Raw genomic sequence first — 21,616 nt, 5'->3', positions numbered from 1 at the left:
ATTGCGGAGGCTGTCGGGGTGTCCTCTCGCCGCCCCGACCCCGTGGGGATCCCCCCTCCGCCCACCTGGGGTGCCCCCCTCTGCCGCTTCAGCCCCGGCTCCTCCCCCCAGTCCATGTGTCCGGTCCCGCCTCTCCCTGGCTCATTCGCACCCCCACCCTTTGTGCCCTCAGCGGCCCCCCCCTCCAGCGTCTGTGTCTGTCTGTCTGTCTGGGTCACCTCTGAAGCTGGTGGCTGGTGTGTGTGTGTGTGTGTGTGTGTGTGTGTGTGTGTGAGAGAGAGAGAGGGGCGGGAGGCTGCCTGTCTGGGGAACTGCTTGCCCCTTCCTCGCTTGGCCACCTCCAGAACCCCCCCCAGCACCCCCACACTCAAACCCAGGCAGAAACACACACATACACACACGCACACATGCACGACCTCACTTCCCTGGGATTCCCCCTCAACACCCCCGGAGCTTGAGGAGGGAGCCACACACACACACACAGGGGGGTCCAATGGGGGCCGGGCTGCCACTGCCGTCCGCGGCTGTTCGGACAGACAGGAGGACACAGGCAGCTGGGGACGCCAGACGCCCGGCCGGACGCAGGCAGGAGGCACAGAGTCCAGGTACACACCATCCATCCGGGTTTGGGGGGCTGGGGCGGGGGGAGGAAACCGGGGGGGGGACCCACGACACCCAGGCAGGAAGCTCAGAGTCGGTACAGACAGACAGACCCCTCCCTCCCTCCCTCCTTCCCTCCGCCGCCGCAGCCCTTACAGACACACCCCCCCTTCACCAGCCCAGCCTCAGACACCCTGACACACAGATCCTCACCGGGCAGATGGCAGACGCTCGAGAGACCCCTGGGGGCCGGGCGGACCCACCCGGGGCCGACACCCCCCAGCTGGGCACTGGTGGCCGAGGGCGGCTGTGGGTGGAGGGTGGCGGCGGCAGCCGCTGCTTGGAGGACCTGGAGCGGGAGGGACTCGCACACTCGCTCTGTTCTCGCACACACACACTCACTCGGGATGCGATTAACATTCAGTCCCCGTCCGCCCCTGCCGGGAGACCCACAGCCCCCCCTCCTGGCCTCCCTGGGGACCCCTCCTCCTGCCGGGGCTGGGGGAGGGGGGCGCCCCCCACCCCCAGCTCCCAGCCTCTGCCTCCCTCCTGGGACAAGAGAATGAGGGGTCCGCAAATAAAAAGGGAGGAAGTGTGTGTTGAGTGGTGGGGCGGGTGGGGGGGGGGTTGGAGAGAGGCAGGGACTCAGAACCCAGCCTTGACATAGCAGCTTCCGCCCTGGACTCCAGGGCCTGGGGGCTGCTGACTTCTGCCCCCTCCCCACTTTGAGGCTTGAGAAGCAGGAGGCCATTCCTAGACTTCAGTCTCCGCCGCACTAGGACCCATCTTTTGGTTTCTCTTGCCCCAGAAGGCCAGGCATGCAAACTAGGTCTCCATCATGAAGCCAAGAGTCCAGGCTCCCAGCCCCCTCCTCTCTCAGATCCAGCAATTCAAGTCCCCAGCCCCCTCCTCCCTCAGATCCTAAAGTCCAGGCCCCAGTGCCTCCTGCCTCAGGTCCCCTCCTCCAGGCCCTGTCCCTCTTGGGCACTCAGACAACCTGACCCCCCAGCACAAACTCCCCTCAGGGGCCCACGAGTCCGAGACTCATGGATATCACCCTCAGGCGCCCAGTCCGTCCAGGCCTCTGAGAAAACCAATACCACTTCTGTTCCTGAGGCACCCTGGCCTCCGTCACCCATGGGTACTCAAACGTCCAAGAGGAAAGCAGCCGTCTGCTTCCTCCTAGACACAGCCTGACCCCGGAGGGGCCCTCAGGCCAGCTGCCCAGCCCGTGCCCCTCATGCCCCAGAGGCTGGGCCCAGAATTCTCTAAAGTGTGGGGGTGGGGTGGGGTGCAGGACACCTGGGCCCCTGCGGGCAGAGCCCAGGAGAGAGAGAGAGTGTGTGTGTGCGCGCGCGCGCGCGCGCGCGCGCGCGCCTGTGAGGAGGCAGGGCTGTGGGGGGCTGACTCCAGAGTCTGGGAAAGCAGGGGTGAAGACTCACATTCCCGAAAAAGAAGAGGCTGGGGACCTGAATCTGTGGGTTCCAGAGGGAGGAAGGGATTGTGCATCTAGGTTCCCGGGCCAGGATGCAGGAGACACAAGTTGGTGGAGGGGGGACCCTAAGTCTCAAGGAAGGGGGGGGCACACTCTTGGGTCTGAGGGAAGAAGGGGGCTGAGTCCCCTTCCAGAATGGCTCAGACCCAGAAGGGCTCCTGGGTCCTCGGGGATGATGGTGCTGAGGCGCCAGACTCCTGGGTCTGAGGGAGGGGCTGGGGGCTGCTTTCTGGTCTTTTGGGTGGACTGGAGCTGGAGGCCCCTGAAAGGCCAGCGTCTGGGGCCCTGTCTGGGATTTTTTTAAAAAAGTTCGCAGCCCAGCCTCCCGAGTCCCTGACAACGGCAGAGCCTGGGAGGCTGAGCCGCCACCCTCGCAAAGGCACAGGCCGCCTGGAGGAGCAGGTGCCGGACTTGGACTTGGGAGTTTCAGATCCCATCGACCCCACAAACTCCTAGCAGGCAGCCTTGGGGTGCCTTTAGCGCCGATTCCCCGCAAGCCGGGAGGTGCGGGCATAGGGGGCGCCGGAGAGCCGGAACTCCGCCCTCGGGGGCGGAGCCTCCTGCCGGACTCCTCCCCCCTCCCGCCCTCCTCCCTCTTCCCAGCTCCTGCTCGGCCACCAGCTCCGGCTTCGGTTCCCCCTCCCGGAGCCCCTTCCCCGGAGCGGAGCCCACCCGAGGGCCCCTCTCCCGCCCCCCCCCAGCCCAGCCACCCGGCCAGAACATCAGCCCCGGGGGGCAGACCCCCTCCAGCCTGCCTCCCGCCAGCCCAGCCCTGCCAGAGCCCCCCCCCACAAAGCATGAATCTCTTCCGATTCCTGGGAGACCTCTCCCACCTCCTAGCCATCATCTTGCTACTGCTCAAAATCTGGAAGTCCCGCTCTTGTGCCGGTGAGACGCCCAGCGGGGCGGGAGAAGGGGGGAGAGCGCAGGGGACATCGCAGGACTCGGGGAAGGGTTTGTAGGCACGAGGGGGACGGGTCTCCCCACCCAGTCCTCCGCTGCTTGCTGGGGATCCCCCTTCCAGTCCGGGGTCACCGGGGGGTCAGTTCCCTTCCCCAGACTAGGGGTGCATACAGTTTGGTGGGGGTGGCTCCAGGCACCCAATTCAGCTACCCCCGGACCCTTCTCTGGTGGCCCCGGGAACCGTGGCAGGCAGGGAGGTGGCCGGGAGTTGGTGACGTGGACCGTGGCGGCCAGGAAGGGAGCGGGAGAGCGGCGACCGGTTCCAGGGGGCTGAGGTCAAGTGGGGTCCTTCCGAGGCCCCACCTTGTGTCCGGACTGTGGAAGGACCCGGAGGGGGCCGGGAGTGGCCGTGAGGCCTAGCCTGGGACAGAGCCTCGGGCTGGAGTAGCTTCGGGGCCGGGCTGCCCCCTGGCTGCGGGCCGTGGGAAAGGGCCCTGCTCAGGCGGGGAGGGCTGGGGAGGCCTCCAGGGACAGCTGCACTCTGGAGCCGACTCTGGGCTGGTCCCAGGCGCTGGGCCTTGCTTTATTCCCCAGGCAGCCCACTCCCAGCCTACCCCCCACTCTCTCTCCTGGGACTGCAGGGATTTCAGGGAAGAGCCAGGTCCTGTTTGCTGTGGTGTTCACTGCCCGATACCTGGACCTCTTCACCAACTACATCTCACTGTACAACACCTGCATGAAGGTAAAGCCTCTACCCCACCTGCTGGCCCCTCCTGAGGGGGGAGCCAAGTGAGGGTCCTAGGGAGGAGGGAGTATGGAGCCCAGACCTCCTGGGCCCAGGGGAGGAAGGGGCCGGGGTTCCAAACTCCTCTGAGTCCAAGGGAGAGGGGGGCTGGAGGTGAGGACTCCTGGATGTAAGGGAGGAGGGACTGGGGGTAAGGACTCCTGGGTCTGAGGGAGGAGGCTGGGGTCCTGGACTCCTGGTTCTGAGGGAGGAAGTGGCCGGGGTTGCAGACTCCTCTAAGTTCCAATCTCTTGGAGGCTCAGGCCCTGCACTTCGAGCTGAAGTGCCCTCCTCGTCATATCCCCTTGGCAGGTGGTCTACATTGCCTGTTCCTTCACCACAGTCTGGATGATTTACAGCAAGTTCAAAGCCACTTACGATGGGAACCACGATACATTCCGGGTGGAGTTCCTTGTCGTTCCCACGGCCATCCTGGCGTTCCTGGTCAACCATGATTTTACCCCTCTAGAGGTAGGCTACCTGGCAGGGTCCTGGTAGTGGTGCGTGACAGAACAGCTATTGACAGTGGACCCTCTCAAGGGCTTCCTTGCTCAGGGTTTGCTTAGACTTCCTTATTTTATTTTATTTTTAAAGATTTTATTTATTTATTTGAGAGAGAGAGAGAGAGAGAGAGAGAGAGGGAGCATAAGCAGGGGGCGGGGCAGAGGGAGAAGCAGACTCCCCGCTGAGCAGGGAGCCCGATGCGGGACTCGATCCCAGGATCCTGGGATCATGACCTGAGCCTTAGGCCGACACTTAACGACTGAGCCCCCCAGGCACCCCCAGACTTCTTTATTTTAGGACATACAAGTTCAGCACACAGGTTTGGGAGTTGGATGGTATTAATGCAATAATAGCGGCACTCAGTGCGCTCCAGGTGCTGCTCTAAGCATTTCTTTGTACAGCAGCCCCATTTTACAGATGAGGCAACTGAGGCTTAGGGAGTCTAAATGACTTGTCCAAGGTCATTGGCTTAATGAGTAGCTCAGGAATTGGGAACAGGGGCTCTGGAGCCAGGCTACTTGGATTTGAATCCCACATCAGCTACTTTCTATTAGCGTGACCTTGGGCATGTGACTTGACCTCTCCGTGCCTCAGTTTCCCTATCTGTAAGGTCCCGATCAGGTCATTGTGAGGATTTACTGATTATGTGGCATGGTCTCATGGTTAAACACAGAGACTGTGGAACCAGAGAGCAGGGGTGATTCAAAAGCCAGCTTCTACTACTCAGCGGCTGTGGGACTTTGGGCAAGTCTGTTATTTTTCTGGGCCTCAGTCTCCTTGTCTGTGAAATGGGGATAATCAGTTCCCTCTTCATAGGGTTCTCATGAGAGGTTCATAGTGGTAAATCACAGCGTCTGGCCCTAGGTAGCAAGTCCTGTGTCAGTGTTAGTTTAATGACTGAAGTTTAATACCGTGCTGATACTTCTCCTAAAAGTCGTGGTTTTTATTCCGTGGCATTTTGATAGCGCCTGTACAAATTCCTGGGAAGAATTTTGAGAGGGCCTGTGCTAAGTTTGTGATCTCATACCTCTTGAGGCCCAGCGGGAATCAGAAAATCAGAGCGGCCTTCCCTCCCCAGGTCTTGCAGGATGCTGGCCCTGAGTGGCCAGATGTGCTGATGTTTTCAACAGAGGCCCCAATTCGGGAGTTTTCCTGAAAGATCGAGCTTTACAAATTTGGCCACATATTCAAACTATATTTCTTTTTTTATTTTTAAGTTTCTTTTTTTTTAGTAATCTCTACACCCAGTTTGAGGCTTGATCTCATGACCTGGAAATCAAGGGTCGCAGGCTCTTCGGACTGAGCCAGCCAGGCGCCCCTCAAAATATATTTCCAAAAGCACTGTGCAGGCCAGACAAATTTGACTAAGGGCGATGTCGGCTCACGGGTCCCAGGAATGTCAGAGGAAGGCTGCACCGCACCGTGGCGGGAACCCTGGACTTGGCTGTAGGCCCTGGTCTTTGCAAACATACTGTCCTCACCCCTTTCCTGGAGCACTTACCCATTTTGCAGATGAGGAAACAGAGGCAGGGGGAAAGTACTGGGGCTTGCTTTAGGTGGAGGTGGCCAGACCAGAACCCAGGACACTTGACTCCAGCTTTTGCAGTTCCCTCATTCAGAGGAGGGAGGTCACTTGTGCAAAGTATTGGCACCAACTGTGTGTCCAGCTCTGCGCTGGCTATTCTACATAGGTCATCATCCTGTCTGACCCTTGGCCACCCGGGACGCAGACATCCTCATCCCCATTTCTTGGAGCACTAAGGTGAGGCTCAGAGGGGAGAGCTCACAGCATTTGAACCCAGGTCCACCTGCTTGCAAAGCCCATGGTATTAACTGGTGCATGCTAAAAAAATTATTAGTATTTTTTTAAGATGTTATTTATTGGGGTGCCTGGGTGGCTCAGTCGTTAAGCGTCTGCCTTTGGCTCAGGTCATGATCCCAGGGTCCTGGGATCGAGCCCCACATCGGGCTCCCTGCTCCGCGGGGAGCCTGCTTCTCCCTCTCCCACTCCCCGTGCCTGTCCTGGAATGCTCCATGTGGGGCTCGATCCCAGGACCCTGGGATCATGACCTGAGCCGAAGGCAGATGCTTAAAGACTGAGCCACCTAGGCGCCCCTTTTTTTGAATCATGGAAGAAAATTATTCTTTAAGAATTCAGACATCACAGGCGCCCGTTTCTCCCTCCCCACTCCCCCTGCTTGTGTTCCCTCTCTCGCTGTCTCTCTGTCAAATAAATAAATAAAACCTTAAAAAAAAAAAAATTCAGACATCACGAATAGAGAAATGAACACAATGAAAATGTGACCTTCCGTCTCCTCTTCTGTCATAAGTCTCTTCTCCAAGGGTGACCCCAGGGGTAACAGCTGGGTGTGCATCAATTTAATGGGTATGTTTTTTGAGAGCCTCAATACACCTGACTTGCTAAGAGCTGTGCTGGAGGATCCTGAGTGATTATGGGAGTGAGTGCTGGAGTCCAGTGCCTGGGTAGGAGTCTATTTCTACCCATATTGTGGCTGTGTGACCTTGGGCCTCAGTCTTCTTCTCTGTATAATGGGGATAACAACAGGCTTCACCTCCTGGGATTAAGACATAAGCCAGTTAATACCCATAAGGTGGTAGAGCAGTGCCTTGGATATGGTAAATGCTATGTAAGCGTGAATTGTTACGAATGCACTCTTGATGTTCCCCCCTTTTCTCCCACAAAACCAAAACAACTGAGGAGGAGCCCCACCTGCCACCTGGCCTCGTTCTCTGAGGGGAGGTTTCGGTGCGTCTGCAGGCCAAAAGTCATCCCAGCTGGGACTTTCAGGTTGCTGAGGGCTGAGAAGGAGCTGACAGATGTCTGCAGTCTCTCCTTCCCCCTCCTACGATGCCCTGTCCTGCCCACAAGTGATGATTGTCACTGCTTTCTAAATGGTGGCCGGCAACAGACAAGCACACGGGGGGCTTGCTCCCATTCACTCACTCATTCATTCAGGCATCGAATATGTGCCTGGCTCCGTGGCCACAGAGTGAACAAGATGTAGGATCCTGGGCCTCGTGGAGCTCGCTCTTGTTCTGCTGAGAGCTGCCAGGAAGGAGAACAGAGGGGATGATGTGACAGTCCTGGGGGTAGGACTGGTCAGGGGAGGCCTCTCTCAGAGGTGATGGATGAACGAGGCTGCAAGGAGGTGGAAGAGGCCAAATGTGACAGTCTGGGGGGAGAGCTGTGGGAACGGCGAGTGCAAAGGCCCTGGGGCAGGAAGGAGTGTGGCGTGTTGGGAGTACCAGCTAGGAGGCTGCATCCTGGAGCGCAAAGGAGGGAGTGAGGGAAGAGGCTGGAATGGGCCTTGAAGACCGCCATTAGGAATTTGGCATTTATTCTGGTTGTGATAAGAAGCAGTGACTGGAGGACTTCAAGCCGGGGAGTGACAGAGCCTGATTTATGTCTCTAAAGGTTACACACTGAATAGCGCCCCAGCAAGGGTGGAAAAATCAGCCCCATTTTAGAAATAAGGAGGTAGAGGCTCAGAGAATCTGGGTCTCTTGCCCAAGGTCTCAGAGAAGGGAAATCTCAGAGCCAAGATTCCAGCCTGGCCTGCCTCTTGGAGGGGCATGACTGCAGAGTGCTCATGAGCACTGCCTCCAGAGACCCTTGCTTCGTGTCCCAGCTGCGCTGCTTCCTAGCTACGTGCTCCTGGGCAAATCTGTGGGCCTCAGTTTCTTCATGCATAGAATGGGGATGCCAGTGACAGGCTCTCCCTGAAGGGGTGGTGGCGAGGACTAAGTGGGAGAGTCCGGGACGTGGGTGGAGCGGTGTCTGGTGTCACTGTTGGGCCCGCTCAGCATCTCGGTCCCCGTTCTCCCTCCACCATCCCTGCGCCGGTGACCGCGAGGCCGCCCGCCGCCTGCCCTCCCGCCTCACCCTGCTCTCTGCCCCTGCTTCTTCGGTTCCCCACAGATCCTCTGGACCTTCTCCATCTACCTGGAGTCAGTAGCCATCCTGCCCCAGCTGTTCATGGTGAGCAAGACGGGGGAGGCCGAGACGATCACCAGCCACTACTTGTTCGCGCTGGGCGTCTACCGCACGCTCTATCTCTTCAACTGGATCTGGCGCTACCACTTCGAGGGCTTCTTCGACCTCATCGCCATTGTGGCGGGTCTAGTCCAGACTGTCCTCTACTGCGATTTCTTCTACCTCTACATCACCAAAGGTAGCCAGCGTGGAGGGCCGGCTGCGGGGCATCCTGCCCCGACCCCGGCTCCCCGCCTCCCTGGGGCCCAGGCTCCGCCTCCCCAGCCCTGGAGCCCTCGAGGGAGGGCAGGCTTCCTCTCCCAGCTTCTGGGGTCCCAGGCTCACCGCCCGCCTAGGCATTCGGACCTCCAGCCCCTGCCTCCCTAAGAATCAAGGCATCATTCTCCTAGCCCCTGTGCCCCTGAGGAAAGAGCAGCGAGGCATCGGAGGTGTAGGGGGCGGGGCGGGGGGGGGGGCGGGTGCGCCTGCTGGCAGAGCGGCGTCCCCCCTTGACCCCACAAAGAGCGGGCATCCCTCTCCCCCGCCCCTGGGCCTTTGGAGGATGAAGAGACAGGACAAAGAGCGGGCAGGAGTGGCCTCTGACTTTTCCTCTCTCAGAATCTGTCCTAGGGCCCTCCTCCCACCCCGAGGTTCCAGGTCCCCTAAAAGATCAGAATTCCTACCTCCCGAACCCCAGCAGCGCTCAGAGAAGGGAGAGGCTCCTCTCTGTTGCTTGGTCTCTGTCCTCACCCTCAGGGACTCAGGCCCGCCAAGATTCATACATTCATTCATTCATTCATTCATTCCACCATCCAACAAATGTGTTGAGCACCCTCTGTGTCCCTGGCCAGGGCTAGGCTCTGGACGTGCAGCAGAAGGAAAAAAGGTGGCCCTCCCCTCCCCTGTGTCCTAGTCTGGGGGTGATGGTGAATGAACGAGAGAGAGATGGTGGCAAACAGCAAGAGAGAAAGAAGCCAGGGATGTGTCAGTGAGCAACCGGGGAGGCTGAGGAGGCTGCTTTATATGGGGGGGTGGTCTGAGGAGGTGGCGACGGGAGCAGGGAGCTGAGAAATGAGGAGGGAAAGAGGGGACAGTAAGGGCAGAGCGTGGAGGCAGCCTGCGGCCCCTCCGGATTGAGGCTGGGCGGGGAGGGGGGCGGGCAGGAGGGGGGCGGTGGCACCTGGCCAGCCCTACCAGGCCCTTGGACCCTGTCCTTTTGAGACCCCTAGGTGCCTCTTGCCTGCATCACTCAGCCCACCGCTGGGCAGTTCAGGCCTGTCCTCCCAGCTTATGATGCAGGGCCCTGCGGCTGACCCTCCCGGCCGCTCCACCGGCTGAGCATCCAAGCAGGCGTGGGAGGGTGTCCCCTCCGCAGGGCCCCCCGGTAATGCCTGCCCGCTCTGTCTCCTCACAGTCCTGAAGGGGAAGAAGCTGAGTTTGCCGGCATAGCCCTGGGCCCGGCCATCCCTCTCCTCGGCGGCCCGCGAGAGGTGGAAGGCAGCAAACAACGAAGAGCCTTCCCGTCCAGGGGTGACTTTTTAAAGAACCAACCTCTCCGCACTCCCTGGCCCCCCTCCTGCCGGGTTTCAGGGGGGCGGTGGAGGACCCAAGTCTTGGGGAGCTCAGGACCTGGGGTGTTTGTAGTTTTTTGCCTTTTAGAGAAGAAAAAAAAAAATCTTTCCACTATTTAGTTTTTGATTCTGATGACTCCTTTCTCTTCTACTCTCTGGCCCCTGATTTTTATAAACCGTTTTTGAGTGTCCTGTGGGGTGGGGCAGGGTCGGAGATCTTTTCCCTCCCCCAAAGCCCCTCGGCTCCCTTGCAGACCCTAACCCCCAGGCCTGCCCGTTGCCAAACACTAAACCTGCACACACCCACCTGTCTGACCTCCCATCGTGGCCAAGAATGCAGCCTCCCCACCAAACCCCCCAAAGTTCAGGATTGGGGAGAGGGAGGAGGGGAGGGACGGTCTCCCTGACTTTTCAACATAATTTTTTTCCAGAGTTTGGGGTTTTTTGGTCTTGTCCTCATTTTTTGACAATTTAGCGGGGGACGAGGGGGCCAGACGTGGCAAAGGGGGTTGGCCTGAGGGTCACTGTGGCTCAACAGCCACATTTTTGTACAGAATTGATGGTTGATTCTTTGTTCTCTTGAAATAAACCGAGGAAAATGATGCCTCTTTCGCTACTCCTTGCCCTCTCTCTGGTGTTTGTGGGGTCCCTCCCGGCCCCCCTCTCTGGTTCTCCTTTATCCCATTGACAGCCTGCAGGCGACCGAGGCCTGGGAGGAGCAGACAGGTGACAAACTGGGTTCCCCGAGTTTGCTCTGAGCAAACCTCTGAGCTGCACCCTCACTCCTCACAGCTGTGATGGGGACGAGGTTTCGGGGTGCAGGGTGGTGGGGAAGAAAAGAAAATCTTGAAGATTCTCTTTATCTTGGCACAGAACTTTCCTGGCAGTTCTCCCGAATCCCAGGGCTGCAGAGGACCTTCAAGAGCATGTGTTGTAGAGATCACCAGTGGGCAGCCCCTGTCCTGCCCTCATTTGGCATTTTGTTGAGCCACTCTGTTTCCTTTAAAAAGAAAAATAAATAAATAAATGGAATCTGTTGCCAGCCTTTAGAAATCAGATTTCCACATTGAAATCTGGATTTCTGGCTTCTCTTGAAAAAAAATCCATCAACCTGACAATGCTGGGTCCTCGCTTCCGGGTGGCAACAGATGGCTGGAGCTGAATGGAAGAGATGTGAGCCTTCCATCACCATCCCCAGGACTTGGCTGAGGGGTTGCTACCATTTATTATCGGGCTGACACGGGTGTTTTTTGTTTTTGTTTCATGGAGTTAAAAGAAAAGCCAACTATTTCCCACGTCTCCCTCCCAATCGGCTTCACACCTGGCCTATTATTTACTTCACTTGTGTTAGCTGCCTGGACCTTGTCAGGCTTTTGGAGTTTTGCCCCCTGGTTCAGGCTGACTCCCTAGATGTCCACCAAGACCTTCCCGAGCCATGTTCAGTTCTGTCGGATGGCTCTGGAAGCTTCGGCAGGTGGGTAGCTGAAGTTTCCCAAGCCTGAGTGCCTGGCAGTGTGCTTTGCACGGATGAAGCCGCTGGACCCCAACAGCACCCCTGACGGGGGGTACTTTGAGTAGGAGGAGGAAACCAGGGCATAGGGGCAAGGGGCAGAGCTGGCGTTTGTCCCTGAGCTTCCCGATGCCGCAGCCTGTGCATTTAGCCACCTCTGTGTAGTTTTTCAACGGTTTTTGCTTCTTTCTTGTAAGCCAAGTCACCTCTGTTTACAGGAATTTTACCCAGAAGCCTGAGTGGGAAAACGGAGGAACAGGGCCGCTTGGGCTGATTCGGGGGGGGTGGGGGGGTGGCACCTCTCTGTGTGCAGTCTGAACACCATCAATCGAGATCTGGTCTGACTCTTTAGTTTTCCAGCCAAGACAGCTTGGCCCGGAGAAATGAAGGGCCACATCCCAGCTTATCCAGCTAGCGATAGAGCTGGGACTAGTGCTCAGAGACTTCCTGTTTTGAACCTCAGAACACTGCCTACTCCGCGGCCCAGCTGCTGTTTTCCCAAGATGCCCACAGGGACCACGTCCTACTTATTTTGGTACCTTAAGGAGCAAGCATGGGGACTGCCACACAGGAAACCTCAAAAAAAAAAAAGGGACCATAGAACCCCCGTGTGACCCCTGCCCCCACGACTGGTATCCCTTTGTCCAGTTTGTAAATGAATGTCCTGCAGGCCACAGTGGCCCTCGTGTGGGCTGGTTTTGTTTGGCCTGCATAACGTTAACAGTTTTTCTTTCTATTCGTTGCCAACAAACTCCACATAAAAAGAAGTGGATTTCTGATTGTTCTAGAAAAAAACAGAAGGTTCTAGAACTTCGCTGTCCAATACAGTAGCCATTGGCTCCATGCAACCATTAGCACTTGAAATGTGATGGGTCCAGATCAAGATGGGCTGTCTGCGGATTTCAGAAATTTTGTAGGAAAGAATGTAAGAGACCGCCATTTTTATACTGAGGACGTGTTGAAATAAAATGAATGATAATATTTTGGATATATTGGGTTAAATAAAATATATGAAAGTTAATTTCACTTGTTTCATCCTACTTTCCTCAATGTGGCTACTAGACAGTTTAATATTCTGCCCCCCCCCCACGGCCCCCTGGCTTGCATGACATATTAATCGGACAGTGCTGCCCTAGACACCCCAGGCGCGTGGTGCTGAATGGTGGGTGCTGAGTGAAGGCTGCCACTCCGAGACACGGCCCCTATCCCTGCTACTCCCTTAATGAGTGCTTCACTCACTGGGGTCACCTGCTCATCTTGTGCCCGAGTCCCCAGTTGCCTTCTGGGTTCTAGAATAAAATCCCTTCCTCTTTGCCAAGACTCGCAAATGTTTGCAGACAAGGCTCTGCCCTGATCTCATTCACGGACTCACCGTCCCCTGTTCCTTGGTTTTGAGTTGGGTCTCTTGTCACTGGGGTGAGTGGAAGGGCTGCCCCCAGTGTTGGCCCTGGTTCTTCCTAGTGCTCTCTCCATGGGCAGAAGCGTTTTCTCTCTGCAAGTGAGCTTGCCCGACCTCGCATCAGGGTGCCTCGTGCCTCTTTCCTCTGGCCAGGGTGAGGATTGAAGGTGCCAAAAGGGATGTCCCCTTCCTGTCACCAGGGTGTGCTGCCATCCCAGTGGCACCCAGATGGAGAGTCTGGGAGGTGGTATGGGAAATTTGGCCCCGTGCTGAGACCCCTGAAGTGACCTCATAGGATTTCTCCCCACCTCTGGCCACTCAAAAGACCAGAGAGGAACAGACATGAGAAGGACAGAGGGCTGTTTTCAGAAACCCTTCGGGAGGGAGGATTATCTCTTTACTGATGTGGAGGAGGATATTCAGTTGTCGGGCATCATAGCGAGGCGGGGGGCCTTCGGAGTGGTCAGAGAGGGGGACAGGGCAGAACTGGCATAACTCAGGCTGTTGGGGCCAGTGGTGGGCGTGTTAACAGGGCTGGCGGCAGAAGGCAGGGAGAGGGTGGTCAGCACCATGCCACCCTCATCCAGGGAGCGCTTGTAAGGGACTGGAGTATCATTCCGGAGATCCTGGAGGGCCAGGTAGGCCTGGAACATCTGTGGGCAGGAAAGGGCATGCCAGAGGCTGGCTTGGGTTAGGCCGGGGAGGAGAGGGACCGGGTCTGGGGACTGGCCTGGGAGGGAGACCAGGGTACGGTTGTCCTCACTGCTCACTGCACAAGGGCACACAGCACGATGCCTAATGTTGGCCTGCATCTGCACGGGGTAAGGTGAGGCCTCTTTCCAATTTGCCCAGTCACAGAAAGACTAGCAGAGGCCCTGGGAGGAGCCCTCCCCCACTCCCAGGGGAGCTGAGTGAGCACGGGAATGTTCTAGCCCCCCAGCCCCACCCTCCAGAGGGGGCCCATCCTCACCCAGATGAGGATGGAGAAGAAAACGAAGGCGATGGCGGCCTTGGCGCTGCTGCTTCCCAGGAGGAACACTTTGGGTAGTGAATGCTGCCACTGATTGGCCAGGAAGCAGAAACCCACGAACCAGATGCCTGTCCACAGGACTGGGGGGTCGCAGGAGAGAAGAAGGGCAGGGGGAGCCTGGCTCAGGGAGGGTGGGGCTGGGGTCTGGCTGGGTGGCCTCTCCCCCCCAGCCCTCCATAAAGTGCACCGCTGCGCCGTCCGCTACCGGAGCCACTGGCCACGTGTGGCTGTCTGCATTTCAATTAAAATAGGATTTAAAAACACAGCTCTTCTGGTGCACTGGCCACACTTCAAGTGCTCAGTGGCCACATGTGGCCAGTGGCTCCCCTACTGGGGAATGCAGGTATGGGACAGTCCCATCTGCACAGAAAGTTCTCTTGGACGGCCCTGGATTCAGTAACCTTGAGGGCCCTCCCGGCCCTGAGACGCTGGGATCGGCCTGGTGCGGAGGGGGGAGGAGGAGGTGGGGAGGAGGTTGAGGCCGGATTGAGAGGAGGGAACCCCAGGGCCTGAGGGAAAGGAACTCATTTATTTGGCGCTTCCTGTGTGCCAGGCTCTATCAAGAGTACTCGGCAGTGGTTAGGAGGCAAGACTTTGCTTTGAGGCCTGGAACTGCCCCTCAGCTGCTGTGTGCCCAATTACATAATCTCCTCAAGCCTCAGTTTCCTCCTCTGCAAAATGGGGGTAGGAGCAGGACTTCCCTCCTCAGGTGGGTCTGAGGAGTCCATGAGACGAGGCACGTGGGGCCTCTGGCTCTGTGCCTGACATGTGGGAGGTGCCCAGAAAAGGTCAACATTACTCCGGGCCTCCTTTCTCTCCTTTCATGCTCCGAAAAAGCCCTGCATTGGGGGGGTTTTCATCCCTGCGTCTACTGAAGCTCAGAGAGGGGAAGAGAGCCGCTTGAACCCACAGGGCGCCCAGGCGCCCGAGTTGAGATTTCAAACTCAGGTCTGCCTGGCTCCGTGCTGGAACCCCACCTCCTGCCCCCGGGGGGCTTTTCAAGAAATGTTCTGTGAAGAAGGGAGGTGAATGCGAGGAAAAAGCAGGGCAGAAGGGAGGCTTCTAGAATTAGCCTGGGGGTCAGAAGAGGTGACCCTTACACTGAGTCTAAAGGATGAGTAATAATTCCCTGGGGGGAAACAGCAGGTGCGGAAGAGCTTCCAGAAGGGAGGGGTGAGGCCTCAGGTCACGTGTGAAGGACAGTGGACGGGCTGGGTGGGGAAGGGAGGTGTCCTGGGGGCCCTGGGAGCAGTCCCAGGGGGCTCACCAGCCAGGATGAAGTCTAGGAGCTGGAAGGCCGTCTTGAAGCGGGTGTTGCCGATGTGGCTCTCGTGGGCGTCCAGGGCCAGGAAGGTCAGGCAGCTGAGGAAGGCCAGGAGGCCGGCGCCCACAGCGAAGCTGCAGGCCACATTGTTGCTATTGAGGACGCAGTGGAGCTTCGAAGACTCGGTCTTGTTCTGGTAGCCGTCGGTCAGCAGGGAAGAGAAGACGATGAGGGAGAAGACCTGTGGGTGCAGGAGGGGGGTTCCCAGCGGGCCGAGCGGAGCTCAGCATTCACCAAAACCGTGCATCCTCCAGGGTCCCTGTCTGGGAATGGTGGGCCCCGCTCCTCTCCCTGTCACATCCTCAGGGCTTCCAAGACTATCCCTATTGCTCCTTACACCTCTTCTCTTCATCCGAGTTCGGGCCTCATCCTCTCCCCCCGTAGAACCTCACCCCAGCCTCCTTCCTGGCCTCCCTGCCTCCAGTCTCGGCCCCTCTGCCTGTCTCCCGCAAGCCCCCCCCCAGAGGTCCTTCCACACCCTGCCTTCCTGCGTGGTCTGTACTGGTCTTGCTCTTCCAGTTTCATCTTTCTCTCCCCACTCCCTCGCCCTCTCCCCACCTCCCCCATGCTCCCTTCCTGCCACCCCAACCAGGTACGTGCCACCAAACCCGGGTGTCAATACAAAATGCGTAGCGCAGCGCCTGGGACACGTGAGGAGCTCCGGAAGCATTTTCTACCCGTGATTATCCTCTGCCTGCGGGCCCTGCCCTCAGCCAGCAACTTCTTCCTCCTCCCTCCCTGCTCACCTCGTTCCTCTTAATTTGTTAAAATAAATTTGTGAAGTACTCCAAACACACACACAAAAGTACAGGGAGAGATGTAACATTCAGTATCTAACAAACGTTACCATTTTTCTTTTTTTTATCTTTCCTTCCTTCCTTTTTTTTTTTGCTTCAGGACTTTTTTAAAAAGCCAACATAGCTCCACTGATCCGGCGGCGTCTTGCCTGTAGTTACAACAGTCTGCATCTGCACTTGTCTTCTGTGGCGTTTACGTATTAAATGCCACTGAAGTACCGCAGGAGTGCAAGCCCGAGCCTGAGCCAGCCTCAAGCCACCCTAAGGTGTGGGTACTACTAACAGCCCCATCGCTTTAGATAATGGAACCAAGGCACCGAGAGGCTGAGGAGTTGCCCAAAGCCAATTGGCCGGCAGGTGCCGGTGCCTCGGTTTGAATGGGAGCTGCCCAGCTCTGGAGCCTGCTTTAAGGCCCTGCTGTACTGCCTCAAGCTGAAATCAGCCATTTGGAGGGCGGGGTTCCTAGCAGTGTTAACTCAGTGAAAAGTTTAAGCTCCAGTGACTTGCCCCCAGATGTCACCATGCCATGGGGTAAGGTCCACGCCAGATATGGAAGGAAGTGGTGTGTGTATGGTGGGTGGTAGGAGTTGCTCCAGTGAGGCTTTCTGGAGGAGGTGATGGCTGTATGGAGTGACGCAGGATGAGAAAAGTTGTCTGGAGGGCAATAAGGAGCCACAGCAGAGTGGTGAGCAGGGGAGGGCAGGGGCAGATCTGAGGCCTGGGTAGAGACAGACTGGAGGGGGTAAGACTGGAGATTGGGAGGCCAGAGAGCAGGCTGTGGCCTGGGTCAAGGTTTGAGCCAGTTCGGAAGCCGTGGGGTTGAATTTAGGAGGAAATAAGGTGAGGTCTGACTTGCACATTAAAGAATGAGATTTTCAGGCAGATGGGGAGGAAGGGCATTCCAGGGGGGCAAACTGTGTGTGCGAAAGCCAGATGCTGCAGAATGGGGCTCCTTCAGGGACTGGAGAGAAACCTCACTGGAGGGATGGAGGCTGAGATGGGGCTGAAAAGTGGGCTGGAGCCGGAGCCTCAGAGGCCTTGAATACCAGAGGAAGGGGCCCGGACTTGGGAGCCACGGAAAGTGAAATTTCTTACTTGGATTTAACTTCAGGCGTGGAAGGGTTCTGAGCACAGGGTGGCCGGGGTCAGACTTGGCCCTGGAGTCAGAGAAAAATCTCCAGGTTTGCGATGGATTGGAGGGGGCAAGACGAGAGAGAGAGAGAGAGAGAGAGAGAGAGAGAGAGAGAGAGAGGCCGACAGACCAGAAAGGGGATCGGTGGGAAGGCCCAGGCAGAAATGCTGAGGCCTGAGCTGAGGTCAGAGCTCTGGGGAGTCCAGGGATATTCAGGACGTAAAATTGGACTTGGTGATTGATTGGATGTGGCGGTGTTGGGAACGGGAGTGGGGGAGTAGGTGAGGGGAAGGAATTCACTAGAATTTGAACTCCTCCTGGATAGGGGACCCTTCTTTCTATCCCCACTACCAGCTTGGACCTCAGCCAATGTGTTTTGTGAAGGAGTCACTTTGGACCCTTCTTTGCTCCTGCCCTGCCCTTCAGATAGGGATGGAGGAGGCAAAGGATCGGCCCCTAAACTCCTCAGCTTCTGTCCATCCTCCTCTATCCTTTCCCTTAATTGCCTTCTCTGAATAAAAATCATAATATAACAATGACAACCAGTCCCTCTTTTGTCTGGCACTTTAGCATTATCCAAGGCTGTTCACATCCATTCCCGGTTTTGGAGCTAGGAGTCCACAGAAGGGGAGCATCTCGCTCTGCTGCTTGGGGACAGAGCCAGGTCGAGGCCTGGAAGGCCCATCGATCACTCGAGCCCGTATCCATTTCACCTGCACTACCTCCCTCGCACCAGCCCCACGTGGTAGACGTCACTGAGTCATTTCTGTTTCACAGGTGATAAATCGAAGCCATTATGGTGGAGTGGAAAGAGCCAGACGCTTCCGGCTCTGCCAGCTGTGTGGCCTTGGGCAAATCATTCACCTCGTGGAGCCTCAGTTTCCCAGTGTGTCTCGGTGCTGTGAAGAGGGGGTGGGGGCCTAGGCCTGATGATGGTTCTCATGATTGGCCCAGAGACGGGAAGTGCCCTCTCAAGGTCAGTCAGCGAAGCAGAGGGTACTGGGATCCGGCCCTCCTGACTTCCGAGCCTGTGGGCTCTTCGTTCACTGACCCCGAAAACCTTGGGCTGCGATGTGAGCGCCGGGCACTGGAGACTCAGGGCGGGGGCTCAGCTGGGCAGGGCGGGGGGGACCCAACCCCCTGAAGCCAGAGTCCAATTTCCTTCCATGACCTCCTTGGCCAGTCCCCGGGGAAGGAGCAAAGATTCATCAGTTAAGGCACCAGCAGGCAGGTGGCAGTGAGAAGGACAAGAGCACCAGCTGCCCAGAGACTCCCTACCGAGGAGCCAGGCCAGGGGAGCAGGAGGAGAGGGCGGGAGGGAGGGAGGGAGGATGGAGGCGGCGGGCAAAGTCCGTGACCAAAACGTCTGGCACGGTCCGTGGCCTGCCCTCCCCCTTCCCCACGCCTGTCCACGCCAGCTGGGCCTCCTCCCTTGCCACCGGCTTTTCCTCCCGAAGCTTTGGAGGTGCGAGAATCCTTTGACTTGCTCGCCAGCTGGGTGATGACCTTGGGCAAGCCACTCAACCTCCGTGAGCCTCAGTTTCCCCTTGGGTTGAACAGGGGTAGTTAACGGCCATGTCATCGGGTCATGGTGAGGAGTGGAAGAGCTAATGCCCATGAGGGACTCGGAACTGGGACGCGGAATTCCTAATTCCCCTCTTCCCCTGGGGAGGAATGGCAATGTACACGAGTCCCTGTCACCCTCGGCCCCCCAAGCCCATCCCTCTCCTTGCTCACAGAAGTGACGTGTCAATAATAATCGCTATTTAAAGCATGATTAATACTTTCCAGGCCCATGCTTATCAGTTTAGGGACACAAACTGGTTTCACTTTCAGAACAGTCTTTCCTACGAGCAGGGTATCAGGGGCCTTTTCTTACACAGGAGGGTATGAGAGGTTCAGAGAAGTCAAGTCACTTTCTCAAGGTCACACAGACATAGGGTGACTGGATACATTATCCACCAAAACAGGGCACTTTTGGGAATGAAGGGTGACACTAGAGCTGATTCAACCAGGCGCGGCCCAGGCAAAGCAGGGAGTGTGCCACCCCACGTGGGCAGCATGTGGCCGAGCCAGGATTCTAAGCCAGGCCCTTTGGATCCTTCTCCAGGTTCCAGAAGGGGTAGGAGGGAGAAGCTCTGGGTTAGGACCCTGGATTTGATCCACCTGCTCCCATGACCCCAGTCAAGTCTCATCATCTCCCTGGGCCTCAGTTTCCAGCTCTGTCAAAGGAGAGCAGGGGAGCTGGCCAGGCGCAAAGCCCAGATCCACAGCTCTAACCCCCTCAGGGACTGAGGGACGGAGAGGGGCCGTGATTGGCTCCAGGTCACACAGCCGAGTCGAGGCTGAATGAAGATTTGAGCCCGGGTGCCTTGACTCTGGGAATGTGGTAATTCATGGTCAAACAAACACCTATAAGGCCCTCGCCTGGCACAGTGCCTGGCCCGCAGTGACCCCCCCCAATGCCTGGTATCCTAGCTCTACATGACGTACTCTCGTCCCGCACTGCGTACCTCTTCCTTCCCAGAGGGCCTGGCCCCTGCTCCTGTCCTGGGCCCTTGTCTGAGAGGTGCAAAATGAATGGGCTCTGGCGTTTCACAGATGCCGGTTTGAATCCTGGCCCTGCCTCTTACTGTGTGCGCTTAGCCAACACTTGTCCAGTGGAACTTTCCTCCATGGCGGAAATGCTCTAGATCCACACTGTCCACGTGTGGCTGGTGGGCATCTGAAAGGTGGCCACTATGACCACCTTTCGAAATGAAATCTTTTATTTTAATTAGTTTAAATTGCAATAGCCACATGAGGCTTGTGGCGACCCCAATGGACAGTGCAGCCTTTAAACAGCGATTTCTAAAAAATATAAAATAAACAGTGATTTAACTTTCTCTGATGCTCAATTTTCTTATCTCAAAAATGGGACGCACAGCACGTACTTGGAAGTGTTGTTTCTTCCTCTGAGAGTTAATAAGCGCTCAGAGTAGCACAGGGCCTGGAGGGAGGAGCTCCGTAAAAGGTGACTTCAATGATTAACTCCCTTTTGTTTTGTTCTCCCAATCTGGCCGCTTCCTCCCCCTACACCAACCCCCCCACACACTCCCTCTACACTGTGTCTGAGAGGTGAGAACTCCTGTTTCCTGTCACCCGTGGGGCAGTCGGGCCACAGGAGAGCCTCACCCCTGCAATGATCCGGGTGATCGTCTTTGGCCTCTTCAGAAACTGCACGGCCTCACTGTCAGCCAGGTCCTGGAGGCTTTCAGGGATGTGCATGGCAGCTGCTCTGCTTCTGCCGTCCCGGGGGGTGTGAGTGGGGATGCCAGGTGCTGCCTGCTGGGTGCTGCCGTCAGGGGCTGCAGGCCCGCCCTGGGCTCGGCTGCTGCAAGACAAGATGGATGGTGGGAGGTCAGAGTCAGAGGTGTGGGGTGAAGGAGCTGCCAGGGGTCCCAGGAATAGGGGCATGGGGTAGAGGGTTTTGGGAGGGGGTCCCAGGAATGGGGTTGTGTGGGGTGATGGGTCTACAAGGGCTTGAGGAGTTGGGGCTTGGGGGTGAAGGGGCTGCTGGGGGTCCCAGAGGTGGACGTGCAGGGCGAGAGGGTGGCTGGGGGTCCCATGAATGGGGTGCAGGGTAAGGGAGCTCCTGAGAATTCCAGACATGGGGGTACAATGTGAAGGGGTTGCTGGGGGCCCCGGAATGGGGGTCCCAGGGGTCAGGAATGCAGGCCGAGGAGGCTGTCGGGTGAGGGGGCTGCCCGGGGTCCCAGAGGTGGAGGTGCAGGGTGAGGAGTGGGGAAGCGGGCCGGGAGACCGGGGTCACATTCCTGACCCAGGAGCCAGGGGGTTCATTCTAAGGACGGTGTTCTCTGGGTGAGAAGCGGCGGGTAGGATTTCCCAGGGACTAGGGGGTGCCAGAATGTAGATCGGAACCCCTGGGAGGTCTGAGCCAGAGGAATCCCTTTCAAGGTTTGCGGTGACAGCACCCATAACGGAGCATCCAGGCATCTCAGGGTGTATCTCAGGCCGGCCTCATGATTTGGGGTTATTTTCTTAGGATAAGGGCCTCCCCTTAGAATTGAAGTCCATCTTCCTAGGAGTGCATTTCCTCAAGTTGGGGGGGCCTGGACCTTAGATGTGTGGGGAACATGGGCTCAGAACTGAGCTCTCCCCTCAGAATTAGGAGGTCATGCCCCAGGCACCGGGCTACCTTCTTAGAATCGGAGTCTTCCCTTTAAGGACCTGGAATGGGGGTGGTGGGGCTTGGGCGTGATGCTGCCTGACAAAGGGCCACCCCTACTCTGGAGGCCCGGTCTTCGTCACCTGGAGGCCGGCTCTTCCTTCTGCCCACCCTCCCCTTCTGGTTTCTGGCGCCACCTCAGCCTTCTTTTGGTTCCGCTTTTTCCCGCCTTTTCGCTCCTCCACAGCTGATTGGCTGCGTTCAAGTCCCGCCCCCGCCCTCTTCCCGCCTACTCAGGAGCTGACACGAGCGGGGGCGTGGCCCCAGTGGACGTTGGGCCGCCCGCCGTTGGCTGGCAGCGCGCGGGAGCCCTGCCCCGCCCCAGTCCTCCCCGGAGTCTCGCGC

General features: G+C 57.6%; 2 protein-coding genes across 3 annotated transcripts; one reads left to right on the top strand and one right to left on the bottom strand.

The window, feature by feature from the left end:
- The first annotated feature begins 2,693 nt into the window (after positions 1-2,693).
- Positions 2,694-10,467, top strand: KDELR1 (KDEL endoplasmic reticulum protein retention receptor 1). Its single transcript, XM_028088050.2, has 5 exons — positions 2,694-2,983; positions 3,640-3,740; positions 4,095-4,253; positions 8,227-8,479; positions 9,695-10,467. The coding sequence occupies exons 1-5, from the start codon at positions 2,893-2,895 to the stop codon at positions 9,727-9,729; spliced, it is 639 nt and encodes a 212-aa protein (XP_027943851.1). The 5' UTR covers positions 2,694-2,892; the 3' UTR covers positions 9,730-10,467.
- Positions 10,468-13,120: 2,653 nt separating this feature from the next.
- Positions 13,121-20,325, bottom strand: SYNGR4 (synaptogyrin 4). Of its 2 annotated transcripts, none has more exons than XM_028088052.2 (4): positions 20,218-20,325; positions 15,058-15,295; positions 13,731-13,870; positions 13,121-13,413 (listed from the first exon to the last, which is right to left on the bottom strand). In XM_028088052.2, the coding sequence occupies exons 1-4, from the start codon at positions 20,308-20,310 to the stop codon at positions 13,180-13,182; spliced, it is 705 nt and encodes a 234-aa protein (XP_027943853.1). In that variant the 5' UTR covers positions 20,311-20,325; the 3' UTR covers positions 13,121-13,179. The 2 variants fall into 2 exon arrangements, with proteins under 2 accessions (XP_027943853.1, XP_027943854.1); XM_028088053.1 differs by lacking the exon at positions 20,218-20,325 and adding an exon at positions 15,737-15,822.
- Positions 20,326-21,616: the final 1,291 nt, after the last annotated feature.

The sequence above is a fragment of the Eumetopias jubatus genome, unplaced genomic scaffold, assembly GCF_037043125.1.
Source record: "Eumetopias jubatus isolate StellerSeaLion01/CBP00866 unplaced genomic scaffold, mEumJub1_p1.0 scaffold_10, whole genome shotgun sequence".
Taxonomy (NCBI): domain Eukaryota; kingdom Metazoa; phylum Chordata; class Mammalia; order Carnivora; family Otariidae; genus Eumetopias; species Eumetopias jubatus.
Note: the sequence above shows the minus strand (reverse complement) of the source record. Positions and strands in the feature narration are given on the sequence as shown.